This window comes from Salmo trutta, chromosome 8 (assembly GCF_901001165.1).
Source record: "Salmo trutta chromosome 8, fSalTru1.1, whole genome shotgun sequence".
Taxonomy (NCBI): Eukaryota; Metazoa; Chordata; class Actinopteri; order Salmoniformes; family Salmonidae; genus Salmo; species Salmo trutta.
In genome coordinates, this window is record NC_042964.1 from 21,758,371 (window position 1) to 21,775,790 (window position 17,420).

The 17,420-nt window shown below is 39.0% G+C and overlaps 1 protein-coding gene and 1 pseudogene across 1 annotated transcript in view; one reads left to right on the top strand and one right to left on the bottom strand.

Annotated features, from left to right (window-relative positions):
- LOC115198464 (carcinoembryonic antigen-related cell adhesion molecule 5-like) overlaps positions 1–1,387 on the bottom strand; it is a 162,080-nt gene extending 160,693 nt beyond the window's left edge. The window contains exon 1 of the mRNA XM_029760425.1: positions 1,069–1,387. Coding sequence (XP_029616285.1) covers positions 1,069–1,099 — 31 coding nt within the window. The 5' untranslated portion in view covers positions 1,100–1,387. The remainder of the gene's footprint in view (positions 1–1,068) is intronic.
- LOC115199251 (SLAM family member 8-like) overlaps positions 1–8,079 on the top strand; it is a 256,891-nt pseudogene extending 248,812 nt beyond the window's left edge.
- Positions 8,080–17,420: the final 9,341 nt, after the last annotated feature.

The window sequence follows — 17,420 nt, forward strand, 5'->3', positions numbered from 1 at the left end:
ACATGTTATTTTTAGACACTCAAAACACAAAACATGTCTTTCCAAAAGTAGCTTAAAAATTACAAATAAAATATTTGATGAAGCATTAAGAGATGAAGTCTTGATCAAGTGTACAAATATCTACCATCATCATCTTCAGAGTGTCCAGAGTAGATGTGTGTACTCAGCACTACAACAAAGAAAGTCACATTACTCCAATATCAGATAGAACTAAATAACAACATGCCATATTCATGTTACTGATGACCAAATCCATCCTGTATTTATTTTAAAGGTGCAATCTACGATTTCTACATACATGTTGGATCTTTCAATTAATTATAGGCATTTATTCTTGAAGAGCATAACTTTGAATTCCCTCAACTGTCTTATCCCATCATAAACCAAAATATATGGTTATGTTATGACAACTATTGTAAACAATGTAGATGAATGAATTTCCTCAGCCCCATCCCTCAGCCATATACCACAACAAGTGTCAGGATGGCCATTTTGTTGTAGTTTGAATTACGGACTGCAGCATTAAATGGCCGCTGACTTCTCATGTTCTGCACACAGAGAGTGTACAGAGACCAAAAACACCAAAACACCACTCATTAATCTCTTAACACAGTTTACCATAACTGTAGCGAAGGAACCCTCAACCATTTACAATAATCACAACTTGATACAACAACACATCCAACAAATATTGCATTTTATATTCATTGTCATTTACAGCACATTTTGCAACCACTGAGTTAGCACCACTCTTTAGTTCCTGAGTGATGAGCTGGTTAAATGCACACCATCACACTAACCAGGTCTGCATGGCATCGGCTATACAAGCTCAGGTTCTCACAGTGATGCAACATCAATGTAGAATGGTTACTTTCTACACCCTATTTGCTGATATTTCCTTTGAGTGCCATTTACTAATATTTTCACAATAAGGGCTAAAACACCAGAAACAAAGCTAAAGCATGAAACTGTCTTCATTTCGATTACTGTCTTATTCCTTTTCCCCTTAAATTCTTAGTAAATGAGGTAATTAGTGTTCATAAACAAACACACTAACTCACTACTTACATAGTAGCAAACAGAGCAAGGTGTGCTCCATTCTGTCCCCACAGACAAGTGACTTTCTCTACAACTACAGTCCTTCTAACAAACCCCTCTACTTCCTATATGATGACAGTCTGCATAGATCACACCACATCATGCTTAGATCACACCTCTTCACCGTACACAGAAAAGACAAGAAATATTCTTGAGAAATGTAAAAATAGATCGATACGTAAGTGTAGGACTTCCCTCAAACCTTTGCTCAGTTGTCAGGTGGCAAGCCAAGCCAGCTTATCTCTGTTGGGGCACAATGGAAATGGACATCTCCAGCCACCCCTCACTTCTCTCTCTCACACACAACACAACACACACCACACCTCAGATGGTTCTGTTATGAGTAATATATGTAGTTAGCTACTGTCTACATATATATGTTTGTTATTGTGTTGTATTTCAATTTGTCTGTATACAGTATGTCATGTGTATCAGGTCTATTGTTCATGTACTGTATTATGTGTGTGTTGTGTGTGTGTGTGTGTGTGTGTGTGTGTGTGTGTGTGTGTGTGTGTGTGTGTGTGTGTGTGTGTGTGTGTGTGTGGTGTGTGTGCATGTTGTGTTGTGTGGTTTGTTTGTGTGTGTGTGTGTGTGTGTATATTGTTTGTGTTTGTCTATTGTTTATTTTTGTCATTATTTTTTACTTTTTTTCACTTGCTTTTCTTTTTGTAAATTATTTTTTTAACTAATTTATTAATTTATTTTTATATACATTATATATATTTATTTTTTGTGTGTATTTTCTTAAAAACGCATTGTTGGGTAAGGGCTGTTAAGTAAGCACTTCACTGTTGTATTCGACGCATAGTACAAATAACTTTTGATTTATTAGCATTATTTATTACCACTGACCAGAGATGGGAGGAGTTTCAAAGCTATAACTGGGGAACTGGGTTTCCAGGTTAAAGTCTAGAGTTTCATTCAGCTTCACATCATTACATGTTGAATACATTAATCTATTTTCTTTAACTATTTACCTCTAAAATGACCTAAGTGGTTTGTCGTAGAGTGTAGAGTATGGGACATATGTACAACATCTGTGAAGAAACCAAGAGAAAGGTTACAGGGGAAAGCAGTTACAGACTTCACCTTTAGTTGGTATCCTATGGTAAACATCTGGGGTTTCTTATCGCCCCCTTCAGGGACAGGCCTGTAACTACTCCACATTCTTGTGGATCACAATATCAAAACTAATCAATCAATCAAATGTATTTATAAAGCCCTTTTTACATCAGCAGATGTCACCAAGTGCTATACAGAAACCCAGCCTAAAACACCAAACAGCAAGCAATGCAGATGTAGAAGCACGGTGGCTAGGAAAAACTCTAGAGAGGAACCAGGCTCTGAGGGGTGGCCAGACCTCTTCTGGCTGTGCCGGGTGGAGATTATAAGAGTACATGGCCATTAAGGCCAGACTGTTCTTCAAGATGTTCAAACGTTCATAGATGACCAGCAGGGTCAAATAATAAGGACCGTCGTTGTAGAGGGTACAACATGTCAGTACCACAGGAGTAAATGTCAGTTGGCTTTTCATAGCCGAGCACTCAGAGGTAGAGACAGCAGGTGCGGTAGAGAGAGAGTTGAAAACGGCAGGTCTGGGACAAGGTAGTGAACTGGTCAAGGTTCTATAGCCGCAGGCAGAACAGTTGAAACTGGAGCAGCAGCACGACCAGGTGGACAGGGGACAGGCAAGAGTCATCAGGCCAGGTAGTCCTAAGGCATTATCCCAGGGCTCAGTTCCTCCTGGGGGAGGGGTGGAGCGGGAGAAAGAGAATTAGTGCTTAAAAAAAGTAAGGCCCGCATCCATAGAGACACATACCAGCTGTACTGGTAGTGCTAATACTACCAGCAGTACTACACCTGCACCTGTCAATGACACAAGTTGTTCTGCTTCCACAAGCACATCCAATGCTAGCATCAGTAATTCTACATTTGTTGTTAGACCAGCTAGCATGGACACTGACAGTTGTGAATCTGATGCAGCAGAAGAGCTACTGCCCCCTTAGAGAGGAACCTGGGAAAGCACCGAACAACAGACAGGGACATTGGACCATCGAAGAGGCGCAAATATGATGAGAATTACATTGATTTGAGGTTCATTTATATTGGGAGTAGTGCCTTTCCTCAGCCACAGTATGTTATATGTGCAAAAGTACTATCTCACAACTCGATGAAACCTTCACTCTTGCGCAGACATTTAGAAACAAAACATGCCAATTTGAAAAATAAGCCACAGGAGTTTTTTGAGCTAGAATTAAGATGACTTTCGAGTAGTAAGACATGTATAAAAGCAACAGATACCATTAATAAGAAGGGGCTAGAAGCATCTTATATGGTGAGCTACCGAGTGGCGAGGACAGGCAAGCCCCATACTATTGTGGAGGACTTAATTCTTCCTGCCAGGATATGGCTGGGACAATGCTTTGGGAAAAGGCCCCAAAATTATACAGACAATGCCTTCGACAAACAACACTGTTTCACAACGCATCAGTGACATGGCAAGTGATGCTTTGAAATGATTACTGCTTCGCATACAAGCAAATGAAATCTATGCGTTACAGCTGGATGAGTCAGATGTGGCGGGCCTGGCACAGCTCCAGGCATATGTTCGTTATGTTTACGGGGGGTTAATTAAGGAAGACATCCTCTTCTGCAAAACACTGGGAACCAGGACAACAGGAGAGGATATTTTTAAAGTACTGGACAGCTTTGTGACATCAAACGGACTTTGGTGGTCAAGATGTGTTGGTGTCTGTACTGATGGAGCAAAAGCCATGACAGGAAGACGTAGGGGAGTTGTAACGCGCGTGCAAGCAGTTGCTCCCGACGCCACTTGGGTACACTGCAGCATCCACCGAGAGGCTCTTGCTACAAAGGGAATGCCTGACAGCTTGAATGATGCTTTGGACACTACAGCGAAAATTGATAACTTTGTTAAGCAAGGCACCTGAACTGTCGTGTATTTTCTGCACTATTCAATGATATGGGCAGCGACCATGAAACGCTTTCACAACGTACAGAAGTGTGCTGGTTATCAAGGGGCAAAGTATTGATATGTTTTTTTTAATTGAGAGACGAGCTTACATTTTTCTTAACTTTTTAAGGTAAGGGGGCAGTATTTTCATTTTCGGATGAAAAACGTGCCCAGAGTAAATTGCCTAATACTCGGTTCCAGAGTAAAATATTTGCATATTATTAGTAGATTTGGATAGAAAGCACTCTGAAGTTTCTAAAACTGTTTGAATGTTTTCTGTGAGTATAACAGAACTCATATGGCAGGCAAAAACCTGAGAGAAATCCAACCAGGAAGTGGGAAATCTGATGCTTGTAGTGTTTTCAAGTCATTGCCTATCAAACACACAGTGACTTATGGTTCATTTTGCACTTCCTAAGGCTTCCACTAGATGTCAACAGTCTTTAAAACCTTGTTTCAGGCTTTTGCAGTGAACAGAGAGCGAACAAGAAGGCCGGGAAGTTGGTGACACAGAAAATGACATGACTTCAGTGGCGCACATTCACATGATGAGGTAGCTGTGTTCCATAACATTTTTCAAGACATTGTAATCGTCCGGTTGGAATATTATTGACGTTTTATGTGAAAAAGGCACTAAAGATTGATGCTATACAACATTTGACATGTTTCTACGAACGTAAATGTAACTTTTTTTGACTTTTTGTCGTGAAATTTCCAGCGCACTTCCTACATTTGGAGTAGCTTACTGAACGCGCAAACAACAAGGAGGTATTTGGACATAAATTATGGACTTTATCGAACAAAACAACATTTATTGTGGACCTGGGATTCCTGAGAGTGCATTCTGATGACGATCATCAAAGGTACGTGAATATTTATAATGCTATTTATGATTTTAGATGACTCCAAAATGGCGGGTATCTGTATTGCTGGTTTGGTTTTCTGAGCGCTGTACTCAGATTATTGCAAAGTGTGCTTTCCCCGTGAAGCTTTTTTGAAATCTGTCACAGCGGTTGCATTAAGGAGATGTTTATATATAATTCTTTGAATAACAGTTTAATATTTTATCAACGTTTATGATGAGTATTTTTGTAAATTGATGTGCTCATTCACCGGTAGTTTTGGAGGCAAAATATTTCCTGAACATCACGCGCCAATGTAAAATGTTTTTTTTTGATATAAATATGAACTTTATCAAATAAAACATACATGTATTGTGTAACATTGAGTCCTAGGAGTGTCATCTGGTGAAGATCGTCAAAGGTTAGTACTTAATTTTAGCTGTATTACTGGTTTTTGTGACGCCTCCTGCTTGGAAAATGGCTGTGTGGTTTTTCTTGTTGACGCTCTGTCTTAATATAATCTAACATTATGCTTTCGCCGTAAAACCTTTTTGAAATCGGACAATGTGGTTGGATTAAGGATAAGTGTATCTTTAAAATGGTGTAAAATACTTGTATGTTTGAGAAATTTGAATTATGAGATTTTGTTGTTTTGAATTTGCCGCCCTGATATTTCACTGGCTGTGTCCCGCAGGTGGCACGCTAACGTCCCATGTAGCCCAAATTTAACTGACCATAATTTTCACTTGTCTGAACGCTTGCATGATGACGAGTTTCTCACGCGACTGGCCTATATGGGAGATGTTTTTCTCGCCTGAATGATCTGAATCTAGGATTACAGACACTCTCCGCAACTGTATTATATGTGCTGGACAAAATTGAGGCTATGATTAAGAAGTTGGAGCTCTTCTCTGTCTGCATTAACAAGGACAACACACAGGTCTTTCCATCATTGTATTACTTTTTTTTGTTTGCAAATAAACCTAAGCTTACAGACAATGTCAAATGTGATATAGCGAAGCACCTGAGTGAGTTGGGTGCGCAATTACGCATGTACTTTCCCGAAACGGATGACACAAACAACTGGATTCATTATCCCTTTCATGCCCTGCCTCCAGTCCAGTTACCGATATCTGAACAAGAAAGCCTCGTCAAAATTGCAACAAGTGGTTCTATGAAAATTTTATTTAACCAGATTTCTGGATTGGGCTGCGCTCAGAGTATCCTGCCTTGGCAAATCGCGCTGTTAAGACACTGATGCTCTTTGCATCCACGTACATATGTGAGAGTGGATTCTCGGCCTTTACTTGCATGAAAACTGAATATAGGCACAGACTGTGTGTGGAAAATTATTTAATACAACCCAACATTGAAGAATTATTTACATCCTTTCAAGCACACATTTTTCATTAACCTGTGGTGAGTTATTCACAGTTTTCGATGAACAAATAAGGTTTTATATGTAAGATGGTTAAATAAAGAGCAAAATTATTGATTATTATTATATTATTATTTGTGCCATTATCCTATAAGAGGTCTTTGTCACTTCCCATGAGCCGGGTTGTGACAAAAACTTACACTCATTCTTATGTTTAATAAATGTATTGATTTGTGTGTGTGTGTGTGGCAGGCTTACAATGATGGCAAAAAACAACATTTGAGAGTGCACTGACCGTGGTGCTAGAGGGGGTACGCGACGATAAAAAGTTTGTCAACCACTGATGTAGACCAATTAGGGTTTCCAATCTCTCCAAAAGAATGTGGTGATCGATGATGTCAAAAGCAGCACTAAGGTCTAGGAGCTCGAGGACAGATGCAGAGCCTTGGTCTGACACCATTAAAATGTCATTTACCACCTTCACGAGTGCAGTCTCAGTGCTATGATGGGGTCTAAAACCAGACTGTAGCATTTCGTATACATTATATTTCTTCAAGTAGGCAGTGAGTTGCTATGCAACAGCTTTTTTTTAAATGTATGAGTGGAATGTTAGACTCGATACAGGCTGATAGTTTTTTACGTTTTCAGGGTCAAGGTTTGGCTTTTTCAAGAGAGGCTTTATCACTGCCACTTTTAGTGAGTTTGGTACACATCCGAGAGAGACAATGAGATCTACGGGGACGCCCAGCAGATTCACTTCTCTCTCTCACCAGCAGAGAGAGACATCAGTGTAAAGTGCAACGCCTCCAACCTAGTCAGTTGGAAAACTGCCTCTACGAAAGTAAAGTGTAGTAATGACACAACCACCCCAGGTACCTAGATATCATAATAATCCCTTCTATACACTTTCAGTGTGCTTATACGCTTCTGTTGTCAAATATAATATGTAATGCATGTGCTCACATTGGATGTATATGATATAGAGCCATTTAGTCTTTATCATATTGTATAGTCTAATCATGTGTGTTGTACAATATGTGACAGGACTGGTGTGGTTTACCATCTACATCAGAGTATCAGTGGGAGGCACTGTGGTGCTGATCCTCACTGTAGCTGTGGCAGTGTGCTACTGCAGGGGCCGAAGTAACACAGGTATGTACAGCTTAGGTGTCTCCACTATACTTAAAGTGACATTTAAGGTGGTTCTAGAAGTATTCTTCAGCTGATATTATTTTGGGGGGGGGGGAATTTGCTAGAAATTAGAAAACGAGTGAGACCCCTCATTAATTCCTGGGTATGTTTGTTGATATCCTGTTTAAAATGTATCTGATTGGTTGATATTTTGTTCTTATAAAACACAGCAGATCTAACTGACAACACAATATATGCTGATGTTATGGACAACACAAGAATTAGAGACGTAAGTATGCACTATCGTTATTATGTATCTGAATGTGTGGAAGCTGAATGTACTGTATTGTAATGGGCTGTATTTTGATTCCTGACAAGATCAATCAGTCATGTAAACCCAATATCCTTCTATGAAACTGTCAATGATCTGGTTATCCCAAGATTGAACAAGGTAAGATATAAATGGTCATAATGGTAAAATGTCTGCGGTTGAATGGAAAACTACGTAGTCTACTTTGAGAATATACTATGTCTTCCTTGATGCTGAAACAGTTTCTTTTTGATTATCTGTCACATGTAACCGCAGACTCTGTATGACAAGATCACATTTGGACACCCAGAAGGCACCCTCCTCTCCCTACCAGAAAGTACTGTGAGCTGAACAGGATGTGGTCATAAGCTGGGCCTTCCATAGATATTGACCCCTCGCACGTATCTTTCACGTGTATATTCTGTAGATAGGCCAAGACGTTACTGTTGAATTTCATCACAACCTACACTATTTGCTTACTTTTATTTCCTTCTTCCTTTGATGATTCTCATATATACAGTATATCATAAGGCCTTATACCTTTCTTTGAGGGCCTAGTTACAATTAGGAGATTCTGAAACGTGTAATAGGCAGTAGAAGGCGTGGTGATCAGACAAGCTCATATGTCGAATTTCTATTTTCTAGATTAAATAAATGAGTTGTAGATAATAGTATGACATTGATTTGTGAGATGTATTTACCCCTGTGAATTGAAAGTGTACTCTTTCGCATTAGGATTATGTGCTCGCCAGGCATCAATGTGGTTATAATCAGGGCTAGGTGTTCCGCTAGCCGGACACCCTCCGACAACATCGGGTGAATTTGCAGGGCGTGCAATTCAAATAAATATTTGGAATATTAAACATTCATGAACATACAAGAGTCTTATATCATTTAAAAGCTTAACTTCTTGTTAATCCAACTGTGTTGTCAGGTTTCAAAAAGGCTTTACGGCGAATGCATATCATGCGATTTTCTGAGGACAGCGACCCACAACCTATTTTTCAACCAGCACAGGCTTCACAAAACCACAAATGGCAATTAAATTAATCACTTTGAAGCTCTTCCTCTGTTTGCAATCCCAAGGGTCCCAGCTACAACATGAATGGTCGTTTTGTTCGATAAAATCATTCTTTATATCCCAAAAAGTCTGTTTAGTTGGCGCCATTGATTTCAGTAATCCACTCATTCAACATGCAGACAAAGGAGTCCAAAAAGCTACCGGTAAACTTCGTCAAACCAAATCAAACAACATTTCTATTTAATCCGCAGGTCGTCTAAAATGTAAATAAACTATAATATTTCACACGGAAAGTACTATGTTCAATAGGAAAGGAAAATTCGTAAGAGCGCGCCAAAATACTGATTTGCTTCAGGTGGTCCCATTACAAAAACTTCAAATACTTGTTCGTTTTTCAAAAAAGAAGCCTGAAACCTTGAATAAAGACTGTTGACATCTAGTGGAAGCCATAGGAATTGCAATTTGGGTGACGTAGATATATAGAAACAATACATTTCCATAATAAGAGCCTGGGAGCTGAAAAAAATACAAATTCTGGTCAGATTTTCTTCGGATTTTCGCCTGCCATACCAATTCTGTTAAAGTCTCAGACATTATTTTAACAGTTTTAGAAACTTCAGAGTGTTTCTATCCAATGCTACCAATTATATGCATATCCTGGCTGGGCCTGAGTAACAGGCAGTTTACTTTGGGCAGTATGTTCATTTTCATCTAGGCTTCATATATGTGCAGAAGTGATTGCATGACTTCTTCTGCATGCTCATAGGTCAGTGTGGCTGAGGGACATGAAACACCTGCAAACTTTCTTGGAAGGTAGTGGGTCCCAGGTTACTGAAAAAGTCCCCTCTTCTACGTTTCAGGTAACATCTTGTGGTGATGTCACTTCCTGTGACTTGTGGTCTCCGTGGCGACCTGTTTCTGTTTCTCAGAAGCAGTGACAATGACCAGGCTGCTGGGTGTCTGTCTGACAACATAGACATAAACACGGAAACACCCTAACTGGAACAGTGACCTTCCAGACCATGCAGGGACACTGAAAATAGCATTCAGTCATACACCATTTTCTTTTGGATCAGCTGGCATTTCTTAGGAGGAGGAGGAGAGAATTTGTACGTTTTTATCAAATTTGACAACTAAAAAACACTGCAACATTTTGTATTAATTTATGTGACAAGTGAAAGTTACTTTTCTTTTTCTTGTCCAACTTTTTGAGTAGAATCTGGGAGTGTCACATCACTTGATCCAGCAGGAGCAGCACCAGCATCTGAAATATACAGGTAATACACTAATATCTCTACTTAATGTTAGTATGTTAGTAATATTAAACATATGAAGAACAACTAAAACAACAACTCTATACTGTATTCATGCTTAACTTAAGTTTTGATGAAAGTTGAGTTTACATACTGTAGGGATATGTTGACTCCATTCAGTTAGAATGTACAGTGTTTACAGTACGGTATTTACATTAACCCACCTTGGCTCAGAATTCAGAAAGTCCAGATAGTGATTGAAGATAAATAATGAACTCACCAGTGACGTTGATGTGGAGAGATAAACTGAGATATGAATTTTGGGGCGGTCTTGTCCTTGTCCCCTCGCACTGGTACTGACCAGCCTGGTCAGAGAGAGAGATGGTGATGGTTTTACTGGTCTGACCTGACACCTGTTCTTTATTTATTAACCAGTGGTAAGTCCAGCCTGTGAAGTCTGTCACAATTCAGCTTCTTTCAGATACAGAGGTACCATTCTGGAATTCTTATCTTCACATTGTCAAAACCTCATCATCCCTCAATAACTTCAAGCGAAGACTGGGGGTCAGCCTGATGAACCAAACTACCCAATAATCCCCTTCATGTTGCCTAACTCTCACTCACACACACAAACAAATGTACACACATATAATCAAATATGTTTTTTCTTGTTTACTGAATATATTATGTACACTTGTAATTAATATGCTTTGTTTAACTGATTGAACAAACTTTTTTTAACTTATATTTGTGGTGGTGTTTTTCATATCAGCCATTTTGGGCTTCTAACCTCAATAAATAAAAGATAGATAGATAGTGTTGGCCTCCCCTCAAACCGTTGCTAAGTTGTCAGGTGGCAAGCCTAGACAGCTAACCTTAGTTGTCCCCCCACACACACAGAGTGTAGTTTAATTTTGCTTCACATCATTACATTTTGAAGACATGAATCCATAGTTTTTTTTTTACTATTTACCTTGTAGTGTGTAGAGTTTGAGACGCTGTGTGAAGAAACAAGGTAAACATCTGGGGTTTCTTATCGCCCCCTTCAGGACAGACCTGTAACTACTCCACATTCTTGAGGAACACAACATAGAAACTAAGATGTGATTGGTCACATAGCAACAACATAACCCCTCAGTCAACTGGGTCTGTCCCCTTATTCCTTCCTCTCTCTATGTCATCATATTAGTTTATATTATATGTTTCTCAGGCTCATGCTACAACCTGATTAAACGCTGTAGTGACCAACAACTCCATTACTCTGCAGTCGGTAAACACAGTGTAACCAAACAACGTCATCATCAGTTACCACATTTATTGTGCATATATGACATACTTCATATTCTATGAATGAAACATTTTCTTGTCCAATAAAGGAAATAGTTAGCTAACAATATTCAAAATACAGAGAAATACATGAATCATCATCATTGCAGAGTTGCACATAAAGTGTACTCCATTCTAAGCCTCTGGCAAGTCTTCCGGACCCCTACAGTTCCTGTGGCTGTGACACGAATGGGGCTTTGACAGAATTAGAAAGGTACAGATGCTTAAAGAGAAATAGAAAAAATTGCATCTGATGTCATGTTCATCTCTACACAACTTCCTCTTACTGTAAAAGTAAATGGAAACATCAGCACTATGGTCTTTCTGTGCGAGGAAGAGAGAACTATAGTATATATCAGAGAAAGAAACTTAGTGGATAAAACATAGTTGTACAAAAAGTGAAGTATATATGGCATTTATCATACCTGGTCATGTTCACATGTTCAGTACAATCTTTAATGTCACTAGGAGAGGTGTCAAAGGTTTGACGACATGGCATGTTTATCATTTGGTTTATGTTGTAGCTATTTGGAGGACAACTGCATGTAGATGTTCTTGAGTTACAGTCTGTCAACTGTTCAAAGTAATAACCCAGGAAAGTACTGATCACAGTGATAGATTGAATGTAAAAGAGAAATGAATAAGTGAGCTACAGAAAATGTATGCTGCAAGAACAATTGTCATTCTTCTCTCTGAAATGGACATAAATCTCTGCACAACTTTTCATGTGTACTCATCAGCCCTGCAACTAGGTTTTCACAGGTTTTTGCGTATGATTACAACCAATTCTCTATATGACTCTCTCTGACCACGGTGGGAAAAGACAGCTTCACACAGTGCCTTCCTTCACAAACCCACACTGCTAAATTTGGAGAGCAAACCATGACCGCTAAACTACGACAAACTAGTGACCTAATGTGAAGTTCCTCAGCCTTTTCATTTCATACACTTTGCACTGGAAAAAGTCAAACTTAACCAATTGCTTATTTAGCATTATTATGCAAGTTGAGTGGACTTAAAAATGACAAGAATTCAAGCCAAAGTGTTAGAGTCTTTAATCAACAAACTCTGCTTGAAGTCAGTTGTATTTGAACAAGCTTGTTGAGTAAAATACAAAATTAATGTTTGCTCAAAACAACTCAAAACGACACCAATCATCATCATTATTTTATTCCAGCATGATCTCTTGCAGGTTGATTTTCAGAATGGTTTGTTTCAATAACTGTGTATTTGTATGTACTATGATTGGTTGATTAATCTTATGCTACACAAACACAGAGAACATAGATTTTTGTAAACTAATCCAATCTGTTAGTAGTTGGACTTATTTCACCCATTACTGATATGTTTGTTCCAGTTTATATGAATTAGATAATCTCAATAATCAATCTTCCCTACCCCAACAGTCATTCTGAATGCAGGTTGCGTGTGACTGAAAGTTTCAATTGTTGGATATTGTCACGGTTGTCGTAGGGTAAAGTGGACCAAGACGCAGCGGGAATATGTGCACTCATCTTCTTTTTATTAAATGGACAAAGAAGGTAAACCAAAACAAACACGTACACAAAAAATCCACAACGACGAATAACAGGCCGGTAAGGCACAAAGCTATACACAGCACATAATCTCCCACAAAATACCAAAACAAACACATACCTATTTATAGGACTCTCAATCAGAGGCAACAAGAAAACACCTGCCTCCAATTGAGAGTCCAACCCCCAATTACCTAAACATAGAAATACAAATGACTAGACTAAACATAGAAATACATAAACATAGAACATTGCCCAAAACCCGGAATAATAAATCAAACACCCCACTAAACACACAACCACCCCGAACCACATAAAACCCTCTGCCACGTCCTGACCAAACTCCAATAACAAATAACCCCTATTACTGGTCAGGATGTGACAGATATCCTAACTTTAGCTGGATTCCAATAGAAATGACACATCACTTTGCAAGCCGGCATAATTTGACTAAACCAGGAGTTTCAGACCAGTGTGTTAGGGTGTAACTAGGCCCTCAGGGGCTTTATGATATATGTAATGTGTTGTCATAATGAGTTTAATTTTAAAGATAACATATTCACTTAGACATTCACTAGGTGAAGGCTACAGTACTGAAAAACAATTCAATACAACAATCATGTCTCTGTCGCTAACAAATACAGTCGTGAGTGGTAATTGCAATTCACTCTAAATGCAAGGCACTCAAGGTATGCTAATAAAGTATAATTATTTTTAATTCACTGAACAGCATATTTTTTTAGAATGAACTGAATTCCATCTGGTTATTGGGACAGACATGAATGCCATTTTGGAAATGCAGACAAATCAAATAAGACCATCTACATTTCACACGCTCCTCAGCATATACTCCCTGATTACAACCTCATTGATGCCTGCGAGCACATACTCCTAACGCAAAAGAGTACACAGGCATAAATCAACCTCACTAATCAATGTCTTACTAGTATCTAACACAATTTTCTTTCATCTAGAAAATAGAAATTCGACATATGAGCTTGTCTATATCACCACGCCTTCTACTGCCTATTACACATTTCAGAATCTCCTAATTGTAACTAGGCCCTCAAAGAAAGGCATACGGCCTGATGATATGCTGTATATACGAAAATCAACAAAGGGAGAAGGAAGTAAAAGTAAGCAAATAGTGTAGTTCGTGATGAAATTAAAGAGTAACATCTCAGCCTATTTACAGAATATACACGTGTAAGATGCAGAGGATGCAGAGGGTCCTATATTTATGGAATGCCAAGTTTATGACCACATCCTGTTCAGCTCACATTACTTTCTGGCAGGGAGAGGAGGGTTCATTCTGGGCGTCCAAATTTGATCTTGTCATGTAGAGGCTGTCGCTACATCTGACAGATAATCAAGAAGAAACTGTTTCAGCATCAAGAAAGGTAGTGACTATTCTCAAAGTAGACTACATAGTCTTCCATTCAATCACAGACATTTTACCATTATGACCATTTATATCTTACCTTGTTCAATCTTGGGATAACCAGATCATTGACAGTTTCATAGATGGATATTGGGTTTACATGACTGTTTGATCTTGTCTGGAATCAAAATACAGCCAATTACAATACAGTACATACAACTTCCACACATTCAGATACATGATAACGGCAATGCATACTTACATCTCTAATTCCTGTGTTGTCCTTAATAACCTGTTGGGGCTAGGGGGCAGTATTTACACGGCCGGATAAAAAACGTACCCGATTTAATCTGGTTACTAATCCTACCCAGTAACTAGAATATGTATATACTTATTATATATGGATAGAAAACACCCTAAAGTTTCTAAAACTGTTTGAATGGTGCCTGTGAGTATAACAGAACTCATTTGGCAGGCAAAAACCTGAGAGATTCCTTTACAGGAACTGGCCTGTTTGACCATTTATTTGCTTTCTTTGACATCTCTTCCAAAAACTCAGGATCTCTGCTGTTACGTGACACTTCCCACGTCTCCAATGGGGTCTCAGAGCCCGGGAAAAACCTGAATGACTTAATTCAAAGCCCTGGCTGAAACACAGGAGCGCTTTTGCTAAGTGGTCTATCAGAGGACAAAGGACTTCATGCTCGTGCACTGTCCGCCCCCGTGTTTTTGTTTTTCCCTCTGTTTACAGACAGGCAGATTCCCGGTCGGAATATTATCGCTTTTCTACGAGATAAATTGCATAAAAATTGATTTTAAACAGCGGTTGACATGCTTCGAAGTACGGTAATGGAATATTTCGAATTTTTTTGTCACGTTATGCGCCATGCGCACGACCGTGATTTACCATTCTGATAATGTCTAGAACGCACGAACAAAACATCGCTGATGGAACATAACGATGGATTATTTGGGACCAAACCTACATTTTTTATTGAAGTAGAAGTCCTGGGAGTGCATTCTGACGAAGAACAGGAAAGGTAAGACCATTTTTCTTATAGGAAATATGATTTTGATGAAGGCTAAACTTGCCGGGTGTCTAAATAGCTAGCCCGTGATGGCTGGGCTATGTACTTAGAATATTGCAAAATGTGCTTCATCCGAAAAGCTATTTTAAAATCGGACATATCGAGTGCATAGAGGAGTTCTGTATCTATAATTCTTAAAATAATTGTTATGCTTTTTGTGAACGTTTATCGTGAGTAATTTAGTAAATTGTTAGGGGGGGTATGCTTTTTCTGAACGTCACATGCTAATGTAAAAAGCTGTTTTTTGATATAAATATGAACTTGATTGAACAGACATGCATGTATTGTATAACATAATGTCCTAGGTGTGTCATCTGATGAAGATCATCAAAGGTTAGTGCTGCATTTAGCTGTGGTTTGGGTTTTTGTGACATTATATGCTAGCTTGAAAAATGGGTGTCTGATTATTTCTGGCTGGGTACTCTGCTGACATAATCTAATGTTTTGCTTTCGTTGTAAAGCCTTTTTGAAATCGGACAGTGTGGTTAGATTAACGAGAGTCTTGTCTTTAACTTCTTACATCTACACGTTCCGCTAGCGGAACGTCTGCTCCAATATCCAATGATGGGCGGGGCGCGAAATTCAAACTCCTCTAAATCCGAAAACTTACACTTTTCAAACATATGACTATGTTACAGCTATTTAAAGACAAGACTCTCCTTTATCTAACCAAACTGTCCGATTTCAAAAAGGCTTTACAGCGAAAGCAAAACATTAGATTATGTCAGCAGAGTACCCAGCCAGGAATAATCACACAGCCATTTTTCAAGCTAGCATATCATGTCACATAAACCCAAACCATATCTAAATGCAGCACTAACCTTTGATGATCTTCATCAGATGACACACCTAGGACATTGTGTTATACAATACATGCATGTCTGTTCAATCAAGTTCATATTTATATCAAAAACCAGCTTTTTACATTAGCATGTGACGTTCAGAACTAGCATACCCACCGAACACTTCCGGTGATTTTACTAAATTACTCACGATAAACGTTCACAAAAAGCATAACAATTATTTTAAGAATTATAGATACAGAACTCCTCTATGCACTCGATATGTCCGATTTTAAAATAGCTTTTCGGATGAAGCACATTTTGCAATAATGTAAGTACATAGCCCGGCGTTACAGGGCTAGCTATTTAGACACCCACCCAGTGTAGCCTTCACCAAAATCACATTTCCTATAAGAAAAATGTTCTTACCTTGCTTGTTCTTCATCAGAATACACTGCCAGGACTTCTACTTCAATAACAAATGTAGGTTTGGTCCCAAATAATCCATCGTTATATCCAAACAGCGACGTTTTGTTCGTGCGTTCTAGACACTATCCCAACGCTAAATCTCGGCCACGAGCATGACGCAAAATATGACAAAAAATTTCGAAATATTCCATTACCGTACTTCGAAGCATGTCAACCGCTGTTTAAAACCAATATTTATGCAATTTATCTCGTAGAGAAGCGATAATATTCCGACCGGGAATCTGCCTGTCTGTAAACTGAGGAAAAAAACAAAAGCCGGGGGCGGGGCGTGTCACGCGCCTAAGGCTTAGTCCATTGACTGACCACTCAGCATTTGCTCTCGTGTGCTTCAGCCAGGGCTTTGAATGACATCATTCCTGTTTTTCCCGGGCTGTGAGACTCCATTGTTGACGTGAGAAGTGTCACGTAAGAGCAGAGATCCTTTGTAAACGACAGAGATAATAAAGAAGGGCAAGAAATGTTCAGACAGGGTACTTCCTGAACAGAAGCATCTCAGGTTTTTGCCTGCCATAGGAGTTCTGTTATACTCACAGACACCATTCAAACAGTTTCAGAAACTTTGGAGTGTTTTCTCTCCAAAGCTAATAATTATATGCATATTCCAGTTTCTGGGCAGGACTAATAATCAGATTAAATCGGGTACGTTTTTTATCCAGCCGTGAAATTACTGCCCCCTAGATGTAACAGGTTAAATAGCTGTAAAATAGTCATATGTTTGAGAAATTGAAGTAATAGCATTTCTAAGGTATTTGAATAACGCGCCACGGGATTCCACTGGCTGTTGAGTAGATGGGACGATTTCGTCCCACATA